The sequence below is a fragment of the Dromaius novaehollandiae genome, chromosome 3 (assembly GCF_036370855.1).
Source record: "Dromaius novaehollandiae isolate bDroNov1 chromosome 3, bDroNov1.hap1, whole genome shotgun sequence".
Lineage (NCBI taxonomy): Eukaryota > Metazoa > Chordata > Aves > Casuariiformes > Dromaiidae > Dromaius > Dromaius novaehollandiae.
Window position 1 is genome coordinate 101,647,863 of NC_088100.1, and position 20,578 is coordinate 101,668,440.

The 20,578-nt window shown below is 47.9% G+C and overlaps 1 protein-coding gene across 1 annotated transcript in view; it reads right to left on the reverse strand.

Moving 5' to 3' along the window:
- The window catches only part of PKDCC (protein kinase domain containing, cytoplasmic), a 39,151-nt gene extending 20,006 nt beyond the window's left edge, over positions 1-19,145 (reverse strand). The window contains exons 1-3 of the mRNA XM_026123288.2: positions 18,168-19,145; positions 4,771-4,893; positions 1,254-1,525 (exon numbers count right to left, since the gene is read on the reverse strand). Coding sequence (XP_025979073.2) covers positions 1,254-1,525; positions 4,771-4,893; positions 18,168-18,758 — 986 coding nt within the window. The 5' untranslated portion in view covers positions 18,759-19,145. The remainder of the gene's footprint in view (positions 1-1,253; positions 1,526-4,770; positions 4,894-18,167) is intronic.
- Positions 19,146-20,578: the final 1,433 nt, after the last annotated feature.

Sequence of the window (20,578 nt, forward strand, 5' to 3'; positions counted from 1 at the left end):
AATGGAAAATTTTGCAGGACACGCTAAAAACTGCGCTGCGCAAATGCAGATGGTTGTCATGTGGCGCAACCCATTTCAGTGTGGTCAGCTAATGCAACACACATGCTGGCGAGCGCCCTGGGACCAAAGCAGAAGACTCTCTCTGGAGAAGACTCTCCTCACTGTGGTCTGGCAGGGAGTGAACAGCACGATACTTGAAAGGGAAGTCTAAGGAATGAGCACACCATTATGGTATTGCTTTGAGATCCTCCACCATCATATCTGGATCAGATGCCACGGCCGCCTGTCTCAGCAGCACCCTTCAGCACGAAGCCGCAGCAGCGCCAGCAGCCCAGCATTAAGAACCAATTACTGATAAAGCTCCCCCAGGCTCCAGATGCAGCCCTAAGAGGAGCACGATCAAAGTTAGGGAACAGCCCAGACCACAAACACAAAGTCATCGCTCCAAAAGAACTCAGTTGCAAATCTGGGTAAGCCCTTAAAACAAAATTCAGAAGATAGACGCTTCAGCTGAACTCTTTCTTCAAAGTTTCCGGCCAAACAGCCAATCGTCACCTACATATCCCCATTTCTGGAGTACAGCACTGCCATAAAGCGGGAGTGGGAGCAGCATGGGAAGCAAGTAATCCACCATATGCAAACACAGCCCGCTCTTGCTTCAAAAAGTTTGGGATTTGGGATTATGCCCCCGATCATCCGTGACTGACATCCATGCACTGCAAGAGCGTCAGTGCTCTCAGCTGTGCCGCAGCTGAGCCAGGGAGCATTTAAATCAGAGCGAAGGCAGGCTCAGGAGAGGTGGGCAGCATTGCGCCAGAGCATGCAAGAAGAGCCGGATGCCAATTCTGCCTCTGAGACCAGCTCATTTCTCAGCTGGTAGGAAGAGAAGGGTGAAAATCCTTATGAATTTACATCACAGAAGAGTTAAGAATTGTCTCGCTGCAGAGTTAATGGGCTTCCACCTTCACAAGGCCTCAGTTTTACTCTTCTAAAAAATTTTACTTGTATGACTGATCAGTGTAAAACTAGACTAACTTGATGAATCACACTCAAAGTATGCAAAATATTTCTAGAATTAAAAACGCTATGTTAAAGTATTTTCACATAGGAAACAATTATTCATGGCTTAACTTATTCTTGGATTACAGATCTGAGCTAATATGTGTTCACTGGTCTAAATAACTAAAAATGATGATGCAGAATTTTTGCCCATTTTTAATTCTCTTTTATGTTATAGAAAACTGATCATGTACCTGTAGGCATTGTAGAGATTCCTCTTTTCATTCATGTTTTGACATCGTCCCTCAACAGAACAAGGAAGAGTGAAATTTCTTGCTGGGAATTCCATAAAACAGTCACTGTTACTGGTACAAGAACTTTCTTCAATACTGGCATCATCTAGATCTGTCACTTTCAACTCTCCATCTACGATCACAAATTGTCGAGGGCGAAAATCCAGTAACGTCACAGAGCCAAGAGGAGAGTGAGCCAAATAATGTAAAAGCCGAACTAAGCTGAGACAAATCTGAAATACAAAAACATGGGTTCCTTGTGTTATTTTCTTAGTACAGAGCACATGAATTAAACCACTTTAGTTGCAGATATATTCGTAACTATGTGACTAAATATAAGCATTACAACTTATCTACAAAACTGAGTATTGCATCCAAGGTATTTTTCAGAGGATTAACATAGTTGATTGTAATAACCCTTAGAGACCTGAAACCAAAATAAGCTTCTTTACCAGTGTTTTCCCACACTACTCTTGAAGCACGGCCCATTGTTGCTATTCTTACTTTTAATAGAAATAAAAGCATTTACTTTTAATAACACATTACATACAGGCCTTGATCATGCAGTCTAAGAATCTGCTCTTTTACAAGCTCAAGGTCTGGGATTTTTGGCCCCAACACTCTGCGCCTATAACTGCAGCTTGAACAATAGAAGCTGTCTGTATTGTCTCTTTATTGATCACTCCTTTTCACATTGTTTTTATTCTTGTTTTCCACTGGTTCTTCTTATGTTTTTCTTTTTCCCAGGGAGAAGAAAGCAAATATACTGGAAGTGTAGTTTGGTAGCTCCTCTGACCCACTGTAACTCTTCACCATACACAAGCGTAAGTGTGTACATCTGTCTACCTAGGTGGACCCTTACATGCCTAGAAGATGCCCACTCTGAGGCTGGGGTAGGGACTCCGCACTGACCCTGCACTTTTCAATTGCAAGTTGGAAACTTGGGTAATTATTAGACATCAAACTCGCTGAATGTTGAACTCAGTCCCCTTATCAAAGTACTGCTTCCAAGTCATGCATTTCTTTAAAATCCAATATATAATGCACTAATACAAAACAAGCAGTAATATGAACATAGTTAAATATTGGAATTTTTATTCTATATATTCAATTAGTAACATTCCTTATTCAGTCTAGCAAGCTTTTTATTATTTATGTATAATTTTTGTTTTTTGTTAGAATATGCTGTTAAGGCCACATGTATTCAAGTAGCCAAATCAAAATTCAATCTCAGGACATAAATGGCATACTCAGGGGAGCACCTAAATGCATACTTCAGAAGAAAGCAGAGGCTGAGCGCGTCTGAAGCTATACCTCACAGATGGTGTGTCTGTGGGACATTAGGACTATCTGACACTTCTACTATCATTTCCCTGCCTGATCAGACGAGAACATTTTTATCCTACTTAAATGATACCAAAGCTTTATGTGGAGACACCCATAGGTATCTATGCATACAAGCATGGTTATGGGGTGACAGATTTGATGACTCTTTCCTCCCTCTGGGAGCACACAGAATTCGTGCCGTGCTGTCCCACAACACAGCACGCTGTGTATAAAAGGCATATCATGTTCCTGGGGAAATGGAAGCAGATCAAAATGAAGCATTCAAAAAAAAAGTATTTTTTCTACGAGTCACAATTACATCAGCGAACTGTACCAGGACAGGGTACTGCACTGACAAAGCTTTACTGCTTTGAACTGCTTTCTTAGACAAAACTAACTTGCAGTACACATATCTTCAATTGCCAACAAAACCTAGAATTTTGTATGAATACAAACACAGGTTGTCATCTGAAATTATTGCCTTTTCTCAAACACTTAACAAAATCCTACTCCTGCACTGGCAACCTCTGTGACCAGCCTGAGCCCCCATGGACTGAAGCCTGAGGTGGGACTGAAAATACCCCAGTAGGACAAGCTTTAAGCACACCGATGAAGGCTTTGCTCTGTATCGCACACCTCCACGGAGTGGCCAGGTGCTGCCCTGGGAGAAAGCTTGCTTCAGAGCCCTCCAACACAAGGAAACTGTTTGCAGGAATAAAGCTAGGCAGATGTGCAATTGTTTTCAGACTGGGCCACGAACAAGTCTCTGGTATCAAGAAGACAGGATTTTATTTCTTCTTTCTTCTCTGGGACAACTGAATCCTAGATAAGGCAATGAGCATAACATCATCTAAGGTTTCATTACAGCACTCTCAGGAATGTTTCATTTGTCATTACACCTCTGTGAATCAGCTCAGTATTAGCAGGGAAATTCTCCTTCATCTCCCTTCCTACCTGCCCTCTCGGAAATACGCAGAGGGGGAAAGCTTCCCAATTTACTATCCCTAATCTAGTATACCTGTGCTAGTTTATTTTGTACATAGTTGCCGCCACAGTCCACGACTGCACTCCAGGGACGAGCCGTGACAAAGGCAGGAGGGATATTTAGGGAGCTGTGACAAGCACCTCTACCACTTATGAAGAGCACATCTCTTTCAGGAGAAGGCAGCTGAAGTTCAGCTCCGGGACCATGCTTGCTCCATCCGTGTCAGTAAAACAAACCGGGCCCGGGAACGTTCCCGGGCCCAGCAACGCTATCGTACACAGCGCTGCTAGCGCAGCCCCTGGCTGGGGTTTGACCTGGACCAAGCAGCGCTCTCCCAAACAACTCCCAGACGCGACTCAGGAGGCAGCGGGGCCAAGGGACCGTTTCCAACAGGCACTTTGCACTTAGCCGCCCTGCTTTTAGTGAGCACGGGAATTTAAGCGTACAGATGTGAGCTGTACCACGCCAGGTCGTCCCTGAGAGCAGTCGGGGGCACGTTTAATTTGCTAGTACAGCTGTAGCCATGCAATCCAAAGTGTTTTAGATGAAGACTGCTGCCTCGCTATGTCTTACGGGGTTAACCTCAGCCGACTACGCGGCCCAGTATACACAGCACTGTCTTGATCAAAGCATTGCTGCAGTCTGCCTTCGTTCAGGACAAATTAAGTGTGACCTTCGTGCTCTGGTAAGTTGCCAGTGCGGTGGGCAAACCAGGTTTGACATCTGAGTACGTTTATTTTACTCTTCCCTAGTAAAAGACAAACAGAAGAGGAAGCAGTAGAAAACAATTATACAACCGACCCGTGATAATGATCAGGATAGAAATGTAACATCGTTCTATTGTATAAATTGCAGTCGCACAGCATAATGCTCAACGCCAGCAGTTTCGGGCCCTGACTTTTTAGCAAGTATGAAACGTTTGAAGATATAATGTAAAAAGCATATAACCAGCTACAGTCAGATAACATCAACAGACAAAATAGCGTATCTTAAACACTGCAGAAAGGGAGTGTTAAAATTTGTTTCTAAACCAAGATGTAATCATAAGCAAAGCAAATGTTTCATACATGTGAATTATATGGCATAGCGTATAACCTCTGTTTCATGCTTGCAGTTATTTTGTATTCATAGCTCTCCAGAAGTCCTTTTAAAAAAGCTGTTACTTACTCGAAATCTGTCTTCCCAGGAAGTCTGTAAAAGCTGAATCATCTCTAAAGGCGAGCCTAGTTCAGTGATGGTCGTCAGCGTGTCTGGGATGTCGTTGCTATCCTGGTAACAATAGCCATAGAGCTGAAAAAAAATCACAGTGAGGCAATTATCAGCGTAATATATCTTGGCATGCTTTTACTTTTCTCCATGGATGAGGTGCAAAGTAAGCATTTCTTACAAGGCTCTGAACTCTATATATTTTATAGCCTCAAAGTCTCCCTCCAACAGCTTTTGTATCCTCACATTTGAGGAGCGCTCCCTTGAAACCCCTGAAGGAAGCTCTTAAATTACTTAGCACAGTCTCTGTGGGCATCATACGGCAAAAGGCTAGTTAAGTGGCTTCTGCATACCCCTCTGTGCAGGATTTTATACTAATGGATGTGTGAGAAAACAAGATAATGTCTAAAAATACCCATGAATGCAGAAACAGAATTATATCAGAGGAAAATTAGTTTAGCCTATGCAATATCTGGCTAAATAAGAATAATTTTCTGCCTAAAAGAGATTGCAAAATACCTTTTAATGACATTTCCTACAGGACTACTACTTGTGCACTGGCTGGCAATGTGTGTTTAAATGACACAGTGGCTTGAAAAGCAGTTGAAATGCCAAAACTTATCTCTTCCGATCCAGAAATTGTCTCTTGCTGTACCTGATGGACTTTCATTTGCAGTATCATTAGAGAAGGGCAAATATGCAAAACATTATCTGCAAGTAGTTTCTGCAATTTAAAAGAATGTAAATGGCAATTTCGGCCATGCTCCAGCTCCTTCTTGCATTTGCTTTCTAAGGACATTTGAATGATTAATTTTCCCTTGCACAAATACTTGCACAAGGAGGATATTTAAAGATTGTGGAGAAGATGGCTTACTTTATATGGAATGGGACAACGTTTGACACAACTAGGGGACAGGCTTTCACAAACTCCTTGCCAAGCCCTGGCAAAGAGGCAGTTAAATGAGCCTGATAAGGATCTGATTGCAACTTTCCAGCTAGAACAGCACGCACAAGAAATAACATTAAATGTAATCTCTGCCCCGAGTCGAATAAGCTTTACAGTAAAAGGGCTTGTGTGAAAAAGCGATTTTTAAAAATGCTCTGATTCTGTTCATCTACTGTCTTTCTCTGAGTAATCTGATTTTTCTTTTTCTTCTTCAAACCTTCTTTCATTCTAAAAAGCTCAGGGAAGCTGACAAGGGTCCCCAGTGAGCTTGAGGGGACTTGGATACGGCCCTGCAGAAGTCAGGCTCATGGAGAGCAGAGCACGGAGCACTGATTCACCAGGAATGCAAGGACCCTGGGTAGTGACTGCGGCCAACTGACAGAGCCGGGTGAGGCTGCAAACAACCACTGCAAATATATTTGAATATCAAGCACAGTCTTAGGACTCATGACCCTGACAGACAGAAAAGCAAAAAGAGTGGCTAAAGTCAGCAAATACGTGATTCGTTATGAACCACTCTGCTAGCTCTAACTATAGTTGTCTACATTTAAACGACAAAAAAGCGTTCCAAAAATGTAAGTGAAGTAAACAATTATTCTTTTTGGTGTAAGAATGGTGCTGTATTTCAAAACAGCTGCTAAAACACAGACATTAAACTAAACAAAAAAGAGCTAGAAGATTTTATTTTAAAACATGCCATAAAAATTTTGGCATTGATGTACAATAGGGAATTCGTGTTAGATGCATATGAACATTTGAAGTAGGAAAATGTGCCTTTTTTATTGACTGACACAACCATGACAACAATTGCAACAGCAATAATTTATTAATCTAGAGTTACTCAGACTGGTCTTAGGGTTTGTTCCTTATCATCTGTGATACCATTTTTGTGCAGCTGATTTAACAACAGTTAAAACTGTGCACTGCAAGCTTTCTTAGAAGATCACACCAGAACAATGGTTATATTTAAACCCTGAGCATTAGCAAAGCATGAAAGTAAAACAAAATCTTAATTACAATATGTATCTTTCCAGATAATGCCATAACTTTCATTACAGAGGAATCATGAGCTTGGTTCTGCAATTCTTACTAGATACTTCACTAAGAAGGCAGGATCAAACTCGGTAGCTCTGAAACTTTTCACTTTTGAGTGTCAGAATCTAACATCTGTTTCTGTATTATCTGCAGAAGTTAGTTCTTGTCTATAGTATACTAACAATATCCATTGGTAAAAGAGCCATAATGGAAATAAGAATACAGGCTGAAAAATCATAGTATCACAAATGTTATTTCACAGTAACAATGAATACAGAAAGGGTATCGGTCTTCATTAGGCATCCTCAACACTTGTGAAAACTATTCCAGGAACAGAAATAAGGAAGACAAACAACAGTCATACATTCGATTACAAAAACATGATACATATACATCCATACACACACAATATTGAGAAAGTAGTCTCATTATCTATGGATATGAACACATCAGTAGAAAAGAATTACAGTATATTTGTATGTATTCTACCTCAATGAATGAATTCCAATAGTTATAACAATGATTTAGATTTGTTCTCAGGGAGATGGCACTTTGCTCGTAAGTAATTCTTTCATTTTAATATTCAATTGTACCTTGGCAAAAGTCTTCATTGCCTGTGTATCTATGTATTTGGTGCATGTTTTACTATATAAGGGCCCATTTAGTCACTTCAGCCACTGCAGAAGCTTAAAGGACCTGATCCAGTTTTGGTTTCATATTAAATTGTTCTCTATTCTCACAAGAAAAAAATTTTTGCACAAGTATTGCTGAATTTAATCAATCTTACAACCTAAAAACACAGTACTGAGGAAGTTAGTATACGTCTAACTCAAAAAATATACAATCTGATTTCTTTATTGCTTTTACTTAACTGAAATCTCTCCAGATGTAGTGTTATTACATAATTATACAGAGTTATAGAAGCACAGAGGTTTGAGATATAAAGGATTTATTGGGCTGCGTTTATACTTTTGTAAATGAAGTCCTCAGACTAAATGCAAAAATGCACATGTAATTACATGGCCATATTTGTATGTACAATTATCATGATTACAAACTGGGCATGTCCCAACAGCCAATTAAGCATCTAGAATGGTTACATTCATCCCATCCTGACGAACCACCATCCAGAATACAGATGTTAGAAAACATGGACTATATATAGATGCAAAATATTCCAGGATGGTAATTCTTGCGCCTTTCGTTTAAGAAGCTGACTTATTAGATAGATACAATGAGTACAGAAGTGTTACCCAAAACACTTTTTTTCCTTTTTGTTTTTGTCCCATACATTTTTAAGGTCCGAAATGAGAAAAACGGTTTGTATGCCCTGACGGTGAAGTAAGAAACAGGTATCTGGACGCACACAGGGTAAATGAGTATAGGTGGAATCAAAAGATGATCCAAAATATGGATGATCCAAAATCTCCACTACCTGAAATTCTATTAGGATGGACATCGTTTTCAGTATCACAAAGTTACATTTTAGATATATTCGAGAGTGATGGTTTTCATACGCTTTTTCAGCATGGTTCTAATTAAATGAATGGAAAGAAATACAATCCCACATCTTTTTTGGTATCTCAAGGCATTGTATTTAAATACAAATATATTGCCACCAATATATTTTTGCATGGAAACTAACGGCAAACAGTCACAATATTGGGCTGCCTTTCCTTCTGTTTAGAAAAACGTAAGCCAGATATGAAATGTTTAACTGTTCGCACATTGTGTGCCGTAATCCGTTTAAAGTAGTCCTGTTTACTGAATTCTCCAGCAACTGTTTGGATTTTCTCAGTCGTACAGGCTCTCTCCTGTGCTGCTCTTTATGTGCCAAAACCTGCCCTGACTTCCACGGTTTTGGGCACGCTGGGCACACAGGGTCAGCCCCGGAGAAAGTTATATTCCTTTGTGGGAATCGGCGTCGGTACAGCCCCCCAGCTCACGTCCCTTTACGATCCCCTTTTAGTACAAATCATAGGGACAGAGGTGCCCCTTCCAGACAAGCTGGGGGGAGGGTGGAGGCAGAGGTCAGGCTCCGCACAAAAGCTGACAAGCTTACTGAATAAAAACACAAAATAAAGGAGCTTATTAAGCTGTCATCAGCAGGGTAAGTATATGCAAACAACAGACCCTCCTGCATTAGCATGGGCACCCTCGCTGGATTTCGAGGAAAATAAACGCCAAGGCAGAGCCTCAGCCAAAGTGTTACATTTCATTTATAGAAGCTGCTCAGTCGGGAAGGACACGATGGACAACCCTCCCTGGCAAGGACGCCGGCTGGTCCTGCTCTCCCACGGGCTGGGCTGCCCAAGCCACCATGCAGAAACTCCTAAGATTTGCCTGGAAAGATCATGCGATTTCTCTACAAATGATAACACATTTTGAATCTTTTTCTTTGCCTTGTTAGTTTTTTGCCCTTAGCGTTTTGCATTTTTTTTAGGTTTTCTCCACAACCACAAAAGCTGGGAATTTCCACTTTTTTTTTCCTTCAATGAACAGGAGATTCTCCTGACTACGGGAATCGGAACTTCAAGAACACTATTCCCCGCAGTAACGTAAGTGACAACTCAACTGTACTACACCAGAAGTAAACTCAAGAGACCTAATTCTCTTCTCTTGCAACGCGGAGTTGCCCAAACCTACTACAGTAAGGCATTAACTTCAGCCCACAATAGGAAAGTGCAATTAAAAAAAAAGTCACACTTTCAGGGTGAGCAACAATAGTCAACGCTCACTACAATCTTTATTTTCAAAAATACGTAAACGCAAGGTTACCTAATCAAAGCTGGTTATGGCAAAATTATATTCCCTAGTGACCTGGGGCCCATGAGAAATAAAAAGCTCCCACTGACACTAGTAGCCATTTAATGAGCCATTTGAGTGAGCTGCTGCATGTCGAAACCAGAAAAGCACATTTTAGAAGGTCTTGCTATTTGATTGATATCTAATTGAACATAACCCTTTACATACAACCAATCTGTGGATTCACCTTTCTTTCCTGGAGCACTGGGCCAGTCCATGCAAGAACAAGACACATGAACACCCAGCACTGCCTGATACAGCTATGATTCACCAATATAAGATCTGAGACATTTATGTCACCCTAACATCTATTCATGTCTCAGGTTTTAAACATTTCCTTCCATTGCTGAGTGTGTGCATGTCTATCTTAGCCACTCCTGCTCAGCCCAAAAGCATCTGCAAGCCTGCCATGTGCCTTTCCCTGGAAAAAGCGCAAGTTCCCTGAATGGCCTGGAGCTAATGAAGATCAGTCTGAAGCCAACCTTCCTGCTACAGGATATATAGAGATGGTGCCCGAGAACTGAACTCATCTTCCTCACTGACATCAGGTGATCAGGTCCTGCCAAGTGCTGAGCTTCTTCAGAAAAGCCCAGGATGCAGAGAGCGTCCAGCACAGCTCAGGGCTTTTTAAGGCTGAGATGACAGCTGTGTGCCGAAAGCTGTGAGGCAAATTTCTTCTGCTGCTGAATACCGAAACTAGGTAAATAATTTAAATATTAAACACTAAATTCACAGTTTATAAATGTATTAATAGCACTGCATTTTAGAAGAGCTAAAAGGTACCAGAATGTCATACCTGGCACTGTTACTAAACATAGGATTCGAGTACATTAAGATAAAAATTGGCATGTGTTAATTAGAAAGACACACATATATATAACTAACCGTATCTACAGGTATATTCACAGATGTCCATGGACATCTCTATATATTTTATATGTGTGTGTACATATATATCTATACATACCTGCTGGTCTGACATACATTATGTTGGCTATAATCTTATGATTTAGTAACGTTATCTGTCTTTCACTCTCCCTGCTTTCCTTATACTCTGAAGTGGAAAATTCTTCTACTAAAAACATTTACAGCACTTTGCATTTGCATTGCACTGCACAAGCTCAAGGCCCAGCCCTGCAAATATTTAATCACACAAGTAGTCCACTTTTGTAAAGCGTCCAGCGAAGACAAATAGATCACTCATATACACCCACGATTTCAATGGGATTGCACTGGCCGCACTGGAGGCACAGTTCATTATCTCGTAAATAACCAGATCGAAATCTACCCTGACCTCCATCCACCGCGACTGCACTCAGCTCCATTGCATGAGAAGTTTAACCCTTCATTATGACATTATTTTGCTTGACCAGCTATCAAATAATCTCTGTGCATTTTATGTTCTGAAAAGGTAAACTTGCTGGAATATTCATTAGACATGTCTGTATATCATTTTCTTTGTTAGGTATCTGTCATGGACACTGTGTATTTTATCATGGTGAGCATAAAAATGAATTTGGAGTCTAGCTGCAGCCACGCAGTCCAAGAAAAAGCAGCTGTTTCCAAAATATATTGTCCCAAAGTTGGCCTGAAACAATACAGAACATTCAAGTTTGGTGCCCACTACCTAAATTGAGCGGTTCAGCTGAGCCTGACGAAAAATAACAACTCCTTTAAAATTAGTCTAGAATCAATATTAGCATTAGCATACTGCCTGTGAGAACTAGCTGTTGGCAAGGCATTCATGGCCAACATAGAGAAGAGAAATCGCAAGGGGAGTTAGATGCCACACGGCACCTATCCAAGCAGTCGGGTGACTATGTTACTTTAAAAACCCAAGTAAAAGACCTTTAAAAAAATCCAGTTTGTATACCTGACACAGATGCTTTACCAACAAGGGCTGCGATACCTCCAGATGTGAGACCAGCTGGTGCCCGAGTCCATCCCTGCTCTCAGCTGCTGTGGGGGCAAACGAACAGCAAGGGGAGCAGAGGCTGGGAGCTCACCGTTTGGGGGTAATAAAAGGAACTCTAAAAAGTATGTCTTTTCTCTTGCAGCTGCCAGGATGTTACCTGGGTCAAATCGAGCTTCCTGGGCAGGTACCTGCAGAGCAGAGCGGCTTTGCTCGCTCGTCGCTGCCCCTCCAAGGAAGGCAAGCAGCACAAGAGGATCGGGACACAGGACCAGCATCCAGGGGTGACCAGTGGCCTCCCTGAACTGCTGCGCAGAAGGAGGAAGGCTGGGCTGCCACGAAAGGGAGCCGCGTGAGGTTGCAAGTCATCAGCTCCCATAAAGGAGGCAGAAATTCAAACCAAAGTCTTTTGGAGTGGTTTACATGGCACATAAAACAGAGAAGCAACCACAGAAATCATCCAGCAAATGATGGGGATTAGTTTTATGACACTGTTTTCAAAAGCAAGTAAGGAGGACATAGCCCTCTTAACTAATTTGATGGCATGTTCTTGCCTTATAGAAATATCTTCCTGCCAACAGCTCTGCAAGTTGAACACCCTCTGCTGTCCCATGAAATTCAATGGGAAAAAATGCAATTTGGCAACTTCGGACGTGCAGCTTGTCTTACAGTGACATGAACAGTTAGAGTTGGTTTGCAATTGTATCAGCTCTGTGCTTCCAACAGCTCTAGAGCTCTTGTTAACAGATCCTTTCTTCACTCTCAAAAGTGCAGGATAACATCTGGGCCTTTTGGGAAGCACTCTTGCAATAAAGAAGCACTTTGTGTAATTCTTCTTTCCTCGCCAAACCGCATCTGTCTGCTCTCCCTGCCCTTCTCCACTCCACCCCTCGCTCCTTGGGGCTGTGGGGACATATGTTAGCAAGAGCTAGCTGTCTCCACTGAGTCATCAGCAGGTGGCACTGCCTGCTTTTCTCTCTTCCACCCACACACCCGTCCAGGGCTGTCATCCGAAATTCCACCAACAAATTCAAAAGTCAGCCAAGTGACTTAGAAGCCTTGTCTCCTTGGAGGTAACGTCAATTAGTGAAGTGGGGTGGCTGAGACAAAGGCACAGCTCCATTTGTGCTCTCCGGGCAGCGGACGTGACCGTTCCACCAGACGATCGAGGTGGAAAGTGAGAGGTGGGAGCTCCTCCAGCTGCCCCACCAGGATCTGGCAGACTCGTCTGCCCGGGGCCCAAGGCTCATCTGATCCTAACGCCAACCAAACAGAAGGTGTCAGCCTGGTCTTGCACTGTGTGAGGTGGCCTCATTCATCTTTGTTCGACCCAAGGGCAGTTAAACTGAGCTATTTAAAATATCTGTTAGAAAATATTCTCTGTCTAAAAAGTCCTTCACACTTAGGACAATCCCCTACTGACGACCCCACGTGGAAAGCGCAGCAAGATCCCAGCCTGCCGCCTGGAAAGTGGATTTTAAGTACTTGATTTTGAAAGGCTCTAAAGTACGGGCAAACATCTGCTGCCCCATCCAAAACTCAGAATGACAATTTCCCCATGTCGTCACCCACCACCTTGCATCGGCAGTCAGGCCATTCTTCTCAGGCCAGCAATTCCCAAAGGTTTAATGGTTAAACTGGGGGCCTGGTTTGACGCTCAGCATCCGGTGCCGTCGCCACCACAAAGGGGGTGTGATCCCTCAGCCTCTGCCCCAGACGCATCCCACCCCCTGCAGCGGGGCAGAGCGCCCCGAGTGACTGTCTCCACCAGCACCTGATCTCGCCTTCCCCCACTTTCTGTGAAATGGTTTACTGCAAGAAGGACGATGACAAACCAGACCTCCGAGAGTCCACAGATTTTCAGTGCCCATGCCTTTGCACTGGAAATAAACGGCAAACTGGTTTTCTTAATACTTGGAAAGACTGTCTGCTTCCACATGGAATAAGTAAACTGTATCCAAAGCTTTACTATTTTAATCCTCACGTTAAAAATAAAATTGTGCCCTTTCCAGCTGGCTATGCCTATGCATAGGGAAATCATCGTGGTAAAACGTTTTTTAATTATCTTCATTATCAAATGTAAAAAGAAAATCATATTTAAAAACACATTAGCTGGTTGTAATAACCAACAGCATATTCAACCAGCACATCTTAAGTACTACTGAATTTGTCAACAGCAAGTGATGTATTTATTAGTCATATTAGTCATCATCATATTAGTCAATGAATTTTCTAAGTGATATTTGCACCGTAATCATGACCATTTAAAATAAATCTGTAATAAATCTATGAGTGCTAACTGAATCGATTAATATAAAAACTGCTTTGACATCGTAAGTTAGATGGTGACTTTTTCAATGTTGATGCTATTTCAGTATTTCATCAGCTTGCTTTAACTTTAAACTAAAACTAAATAAGCCGAATGAAATGGCCTTGTCTATGCACTCAGCAAACTACTGGTTATGTTACCAGCTGCTGTCTTCCATTGCCTTCAGGAAAAGCCAATACTTTTGGTTGAGCTTTTGTGTTTGTTTCTAAAAAAGTGCTATCTCCTTCTTAAATGAATCATCATGAACTGATGCTGGAAGTGCTGATAAATATTTGCTTCAGAAATAAGCTTGCACTCTTCCACATGTCTGCCAGCCTCCAACCTTCCTTGCCTTCCCGTCAGCTTCAGCAATGCCAAGGAAGGAAGAATTCCTCCAGAGAGCTGCTTATGCCCAGGAATGGCAGCACCTTTAACACTGACACGCCAGGGCTGTAATTACATTATTACAGTGAATCAAACATCACCGACGTGTCTTTACAATCGTGCTCATTGTTTGAAATTAACTGCAAGTGGTTTGATTCTTCCTCAAATAGGGCAGGGCGGAATTAAAGCACACTAAATCATCTTCCTCACTAAATGCATGGAAAGCCAGGAATCAAATACAGGAGTATTTGAACTTTGCAAGGCAAGAAAGCACCGCACAGAGGGAAAGGAAGAGATCAACCACTGCATTTGACACAGAGCGGCTGCAAAGCAATTAACAGGCTGCTAAATCCGCAGTTACAATGAATCAGTGACCCAGTTCCCCCTCTTCCCCAATGCCTTTCATTATAAAATCGACTTTAATGAACTACCCCTCTCCTCCCCACTCCAGAGCAAATACTTCTACCCTGCAGTCTGCACCTGCCCTTCCCAGCGGCGGCCGCAGCAGGGAGCCCCGGGCAATGCCCCAGCTCACACACCCCGGCGGCATGCAAGCGCTCTTAGTGAAGGGCAAGCCACATAACTAAAAATATGAACACAAGCTGCCTTTGCATCAGCGCTGGCTGATGCAAAACTACTCTCTCTTGCCGGTTTTCCACGTTTCTTTTGATAGACTTGATTCGGCACATCTACCAGAGCCGACACATGTGGCTCTTTCCAGAGCCAGAGGGCACGGTGGGTAAGTCAGCATGCTGCCTGAAGGCAGGGGCACGTTCTAGAAAGAGCTCTTGTGCCATTCTATCATATATTGTACAATAATCAAGTATTTTAAAAGGATGCCTAAAGAAAAAAAAAAAAAAAGAAAGCTGATTTTGACAAGAGACAGGCCAGAATGGGAACTGCTGAGACAGTGAAGAACAAGCCTGTTATCTCACAAACTACACTTCAGGCTGTCAGCTGCCAGAGATTTACAGGAAAATCCCCTTTCCTTGGGCAGAACCTACATGAAAGCAGAACTTTATTTCCACCAAAAGAAACCCATAAACATATTCACCCTGAATAGCCCCTGGCCCGGGCCGGGGGAGGCGCGTGCCCGGGAGACAGCGGTTGCGGCTCCCACCGGGGGTGGCCGCCACCGCCGCCGCAAACGCGCTCCCGCTTCCCAGAGGCCCCCGCAGCTGGGGCAAAGGCACCGGGTCGTTGCCTGCTACGATGCTGTCACCGCCTCGCTAAAATCCCGCTGGAAACGCAGCGGCCGTGGCGGCTGCCCCGCAGGGGTTTGCTCCCCTCCTGCACTGGGGCAGGGGACAGGGGGCGACGGGTCTCCTGCGACTGCTCCTGGCAGCGGCTCCCGCATCGGTACACCGCACCCAGCAGTGCCAAAGCCGGCATTTCTGCTCCAGAGCTAGGAAAAAGACCAGGAGCCGAGGCAGAACACCTCCTGGCATTTTATCGCCCAATAGATGGTGCGCGGTGAACGTGGCATCCGTGACCAGCACGGGTCCCATCGCTCCGGTTAAAACTGAAGCTTCTGTCAGATGCCAGCAGAGAGGGGAGGAGACGTTTGCTTTTGAACCGCTTTCCTCTCCCTCGGCCGCAAACCCTGGACAGGGATTGCTGAGCCCGGAGAGGGCCCTGGCCTGGCTTCCTCCGAGGAGGAGAACATCACTCCTGAGGTGCAAGATGCAGTCCCCTCTCAGGTTTTAACAGAGACATAATCAATAAATTTCAAGTTGCTCCTTGCTCCCCACTTTATATACCCATTTTATGACTTCAGTATGACATTAGAGACCTATTCCTGGCCCACAAGGGTCCTCCGACTGTGACTAGATAAAGCCTGTCAGGTTGATTTTTATAGTCTCCTTTCAAGGTAATGTCTTATCAAACGCTTAGTCCTCACTCACACCGCTGTAACCTCGCCCCATGCTTCCCTAGAATGAAAAATGATAAACAAAAAGGACAGTGATTTACAGGGGCTCGGCTCTTTTTCTGGGACATTTCCTTTCTGATCTCAGCAAGGAAACTCTGCTAGCGTCTGATGGAGACGGAGCACAGACAAAAGAAAAGGCAATGACAAAATCGGAACGAAATTGAAAACATGTTTCTGATTTAAGTGTAATCTATTTTTAAATTGTGTGGCATGTAAATATGAAGCCCTAATTAATGCGAGGGATTTTTGCACATTAGAACATTTTCCCAGCACGGAGCCTGGGCGGGTTTCTGCTAACTGGCACTTGTGGAGGCGCCTGCTCAAGTTGAAGCTGTTTGCTCTCGTCCAGGCCCTTCACTCTGGGATTACTCAAAGGGACATTCGACATCCCGACTCGGTTTACCCACTCTGGAGCCCACCTGACATCCAGAAACACAGGAATGAATTAATCCGCAGTTCCGCTAGACTGATACAGAAAGAGGTGGCTTTAGAGACACAGCGCTTCCTCGTGCTAGCCCAGCGACTGCTGCTGTAGCCCTTCCACAGATCATGCAGCTCAGGAGCGTGGCTTCCATTTCGTGTCGAGGACAACCTAGTTACAAATTAATCCTCCCTTAGGAAAAAAAACTATACCTGAGTAACATCTGGAAGAAACACAGCATGACCACTAGTGCCTACCAAAATGACCTGCAACTTCAGAAACACAGACATCAAGCTCATTTTTGCCAACTTGCTTCACTTGCCACTGAACATGAGAAAACAACCCTGGAAAAAAATCCCCTCAGCATTTACAACTGTAGGGTATATATCCTGCTCCCAACCCAATCGGTAATCACGGCTGCACTATAGTCACAGACACCTAACTTGGTTTTCCAAAAAGAATTCACAACAGCAACAGAGGAGCAAGCAAAATTTTTAACAGAAGCATCTCTTATTGCAGTTTGCTAGATGTTGTTCTCCTTATGTACTATAGTCAGACCTGGCACCACAGAGGGCAGACTAGAGAAATAGGAAGGAAGGAAGGAACTTTAATATTTACTTTATTGATGCGGATAAGCCATGACTACTTTTTCCTTGTACAGTATATGACACTCGAGAGCTTTGATCATTTGGGCCCGAAATTTTAGCGCGGGAGCCGGTACTCTTTTCCCGCTGAAGAAGAAACACAACACTTCTTTACTTGACTCAGTTCAAAAAGCACCTACTGTGAGCCCGTCTGGTCTAGCGTTCATTTTTTATCCCACTGCAACGCTCGTGCTACGCGAAACGCAACGGGGACTTCCATACCAGCATTTACATCCAAATGGACCCGTCGAGATCCGCGCTGATGTGTAACAGTCCTCCCGGGCAGCCCCGCCGGCGAGCGCAGCAGGGCCAGCACGCAGCCCGCTCCCGCCGGCGCCTGCCCGCGCCCAGCCGCCCGCCCGCGCTGCGAGGTGCAGCGGGCACGGCGAGGTGCAGCGGGCACGGCGAGGTGCAGCGGGCACGGCGCGGTGCAGCGGGCACGGCGCGGTGCAGCGGGCACGGCGAGGTGCAGCGGGCACGGCGAGGTGCAGCGGGCACGGCGAGGTGCAACGCGCAGCGCGCCGCCGGCAGCCGCCGCAGCGCCGCCTCGGCCCCCTTCTCCCCCGGCGCGGGGGGCACTCAAAAACACAGCCCGAAGCGTTATTCCCCACATTTGCAAAGCGCCCTTCCCCCCCCGAGCCCTTCCCAAGCCCTGGCTCCCACCTGCCCCCCACCTCAATACCGCTCCTGTTTACGAGGAAGAGCCACGGGAAAGCAAGCCGCCAGCCGGGCGCGGCCGCAGCACACGGGCGAGGCTGCTGCTGCAGCAAACAGCGGGGCGCAAACGCGCCGTATCCCGCACCTTTCCCGGCCCCTCTCCGCAGGCCGGGCGCGCCCCGTCGGGGCGAAGAGGCGGCGGCAGGCGGCACCGCGCCCGCGGAGCTCCCGCCGCCCCGGCCCCGCTGCCCGGCCCCGCCGCGGCCGCCCCGGGGGCGCCCCGTCGGGGCAGACGGGCGGCGGCGGCGCCGCGTACCTGCAGGACGTTGGCGTGCCGCAGGCGCTGCAGCAGGACCATCTCCTTGACGACCTTGTAGGCGGCCAGGCGGTAGCAGTCCCCCAGCGCGGCGAACTGCTTCACGCAGCTGGCGATGTCGTGCCCGCCCAGGTCCACCGCCTTCAGCGCCACGGCCAGCGAGCGGTTGAGCACCGCCCTGTAGACGGCTTTGGTGTAGCCGGAGCCCAAGTAGCGCACGCCGGTGACATCGCGGATGTCGCGGCAGCCCAGCAGCGGCGGCTCCGGCGAGAGGTCGGCGGGCGCCCGCGGCCGCGGCTGCTCCGCCGAGGTGCGCGGCGGCGCCAGGTCCATGAGGCGCCGCTCGCGCGGGCGCAGCGCCCGGCGCCCCGCGGCCGCGGCGCGCGGCTGCCGGTAGCGCAGCACCTCCTCGTAGCGCTCGCGGAGCTGCCGCGCCAGGGCCTCCCCCGGCGGCGGGGCGGCGGCGGCGGCGGCGGCGGCGGCGCGGGGCGGCGGGGGCTCGGCGCCGGGCACGAAGAGCACGCTCAGCGCCGCGCCCAGCAGGAAGGCGAGGCAGCAGCCGGCCGCCGCCGCCACCTTTCTGCGCCGCATCGCCGCCTCGCTCGCCGGCCGCCCCAGCCCTCCGGCGTCCTGCGCGCTGCCCTTCGCGGAGTCAGGTTGGAGGCGCTTCCCCGCTCTCCCCCCTTTCCCGGCGGCGGCGGCGGCGCGCAGCCGGCTGGCGCGGCGCGGCCGGACTCAGCCCCGCGGGCGGGCCCGCATGACACTTGCCTCCGCGCTTTTAAGCCCCCGCCGCACTCATCCTGAGCGGCCGCGCAGGCGGGCGGGGGGGTCCCCGCGCTCGCCGCCCGCCCTGACGTCCCCTGATTGACAGCCCGGCCCTGCCAGCGGCCCGCGGAGCAGCAGGGGGGCCTGGGAAACGTAGTCCCCGGCAGGAGCCCCGCCGGCCGCCGGCGAGCCCGGCAGCCAGGACTACATCTCCCAGGCGCGGCCGAGCCCCCCGGCGCCGGGCGCGGGGCGGGCGGAGCGGCCGGCCCGGCCGGGGCGGCCCCGCACCGCTGCGCGGGGCGGGGGGGGCTGCGCCGCTGCGCCCCGGCGCCGCTGCGCCCGCGGCGGGCAGCGCCGGCTCCGCGCTGCCGGGAGCGACACGCGCGCACACACACGTGCACACACACACACGCGTGCACACAGACGTGCGAGGAGGCGCACAACGCAGAGGGTGCCCGACGCGCCCCCCCCACCCTCGTCCTCTCCTCCAAAATACAGCGCAAGGGGCCGGGGCAGCGCAGCCCCGCGGGCGCGGGGAAAGCTGCCGCGGGAGCAGATAGCCGCGCTCGCTGTGTCGCACGCACTAGACCAAAGCTACAAATCACGGGCTCGACGTGGGGTAGCCCCTGCCCTGCTGGAAATGTGAATTGCCGGGGTGAGTGCTAATGACACGGTTATCCATCAAGCCCGCATTACGATGCTGTTAGCAACTAATTAACAAACACAATCAGCCAGAGAAACCTCCACAAAGAAAGCCCATCAGCAAGAGAAAAGCCGTAAAGAGTCAGGCGAGGCAAAGTTCACCACAATGGAAGCGGGAAATCATCCCCAATAAGGGAAAGGGATCTTCAAAGAACGAGCCATTTAGGTAATACACATCGGGCGCAAAAACATTCAGCGGCCGTTCCCGGGAGCCGGGGTGTTAGGGCTGCAAGCTTTGCTTTTCCGCGCTGGCAGAAAGCAAAGCGCTCTGCCGTGCTGCTCGGAAAAATTCAGCCTCCAGTCTCCAGCTCGCCCGGCTTTGGTGCGCACGGCATTACACCCCTGCGAGCCCACGGGGACGAGGTCTGCTCTGTTTTCCGAGGCAGAGGCCAGGCTGAGAGCAGCCCAGCGCACAGAGCATCCCCGGGGGGAGCAGCAGCCTCCTTTAAGCCCCCATGCGCAAAGCCGGGACAGGCGGCAGCGGCAGCGCCCGCGCCCGGCGCGATGAGAGCGGCGGCGGCCGATCGCTGCAGCCCGCGCTGCGCGGGGGCGGCTGCCGCTGCGCGCTGCCCCGCGGGGCCGCCCGGGGCGCTCGCTCCGCCCGCCGGGGCGGTGCCGCTGGCCTGCGCCGCCGCGGGGGCCACGCAGCTGCGAGGGGGACGGGGTGGGGGAGCCGCGTGTGCAGTGCAGAGGCAGGCTTTACTGCTTCCCACTTTATTTTTTTCCCTTTTTCTCCCTGTTGCTTTCTGCTCCCATCCAGCCGGGGCAGAGTTTCACCTCTCAGCCAGGCCAGGGCGCCTTCACTGCCGTTTCCCCAACCAGACCCTGCTCCTACCGCGGTCAGTGGGTGTAGGGGAGGACGGGTTGCGGGACGGGGTATTTTCCGCCAAATAAGCGGGCTCCCAGCGGTCTGAACCGCGCTCCCAGCGAGCCCGGGACACCTG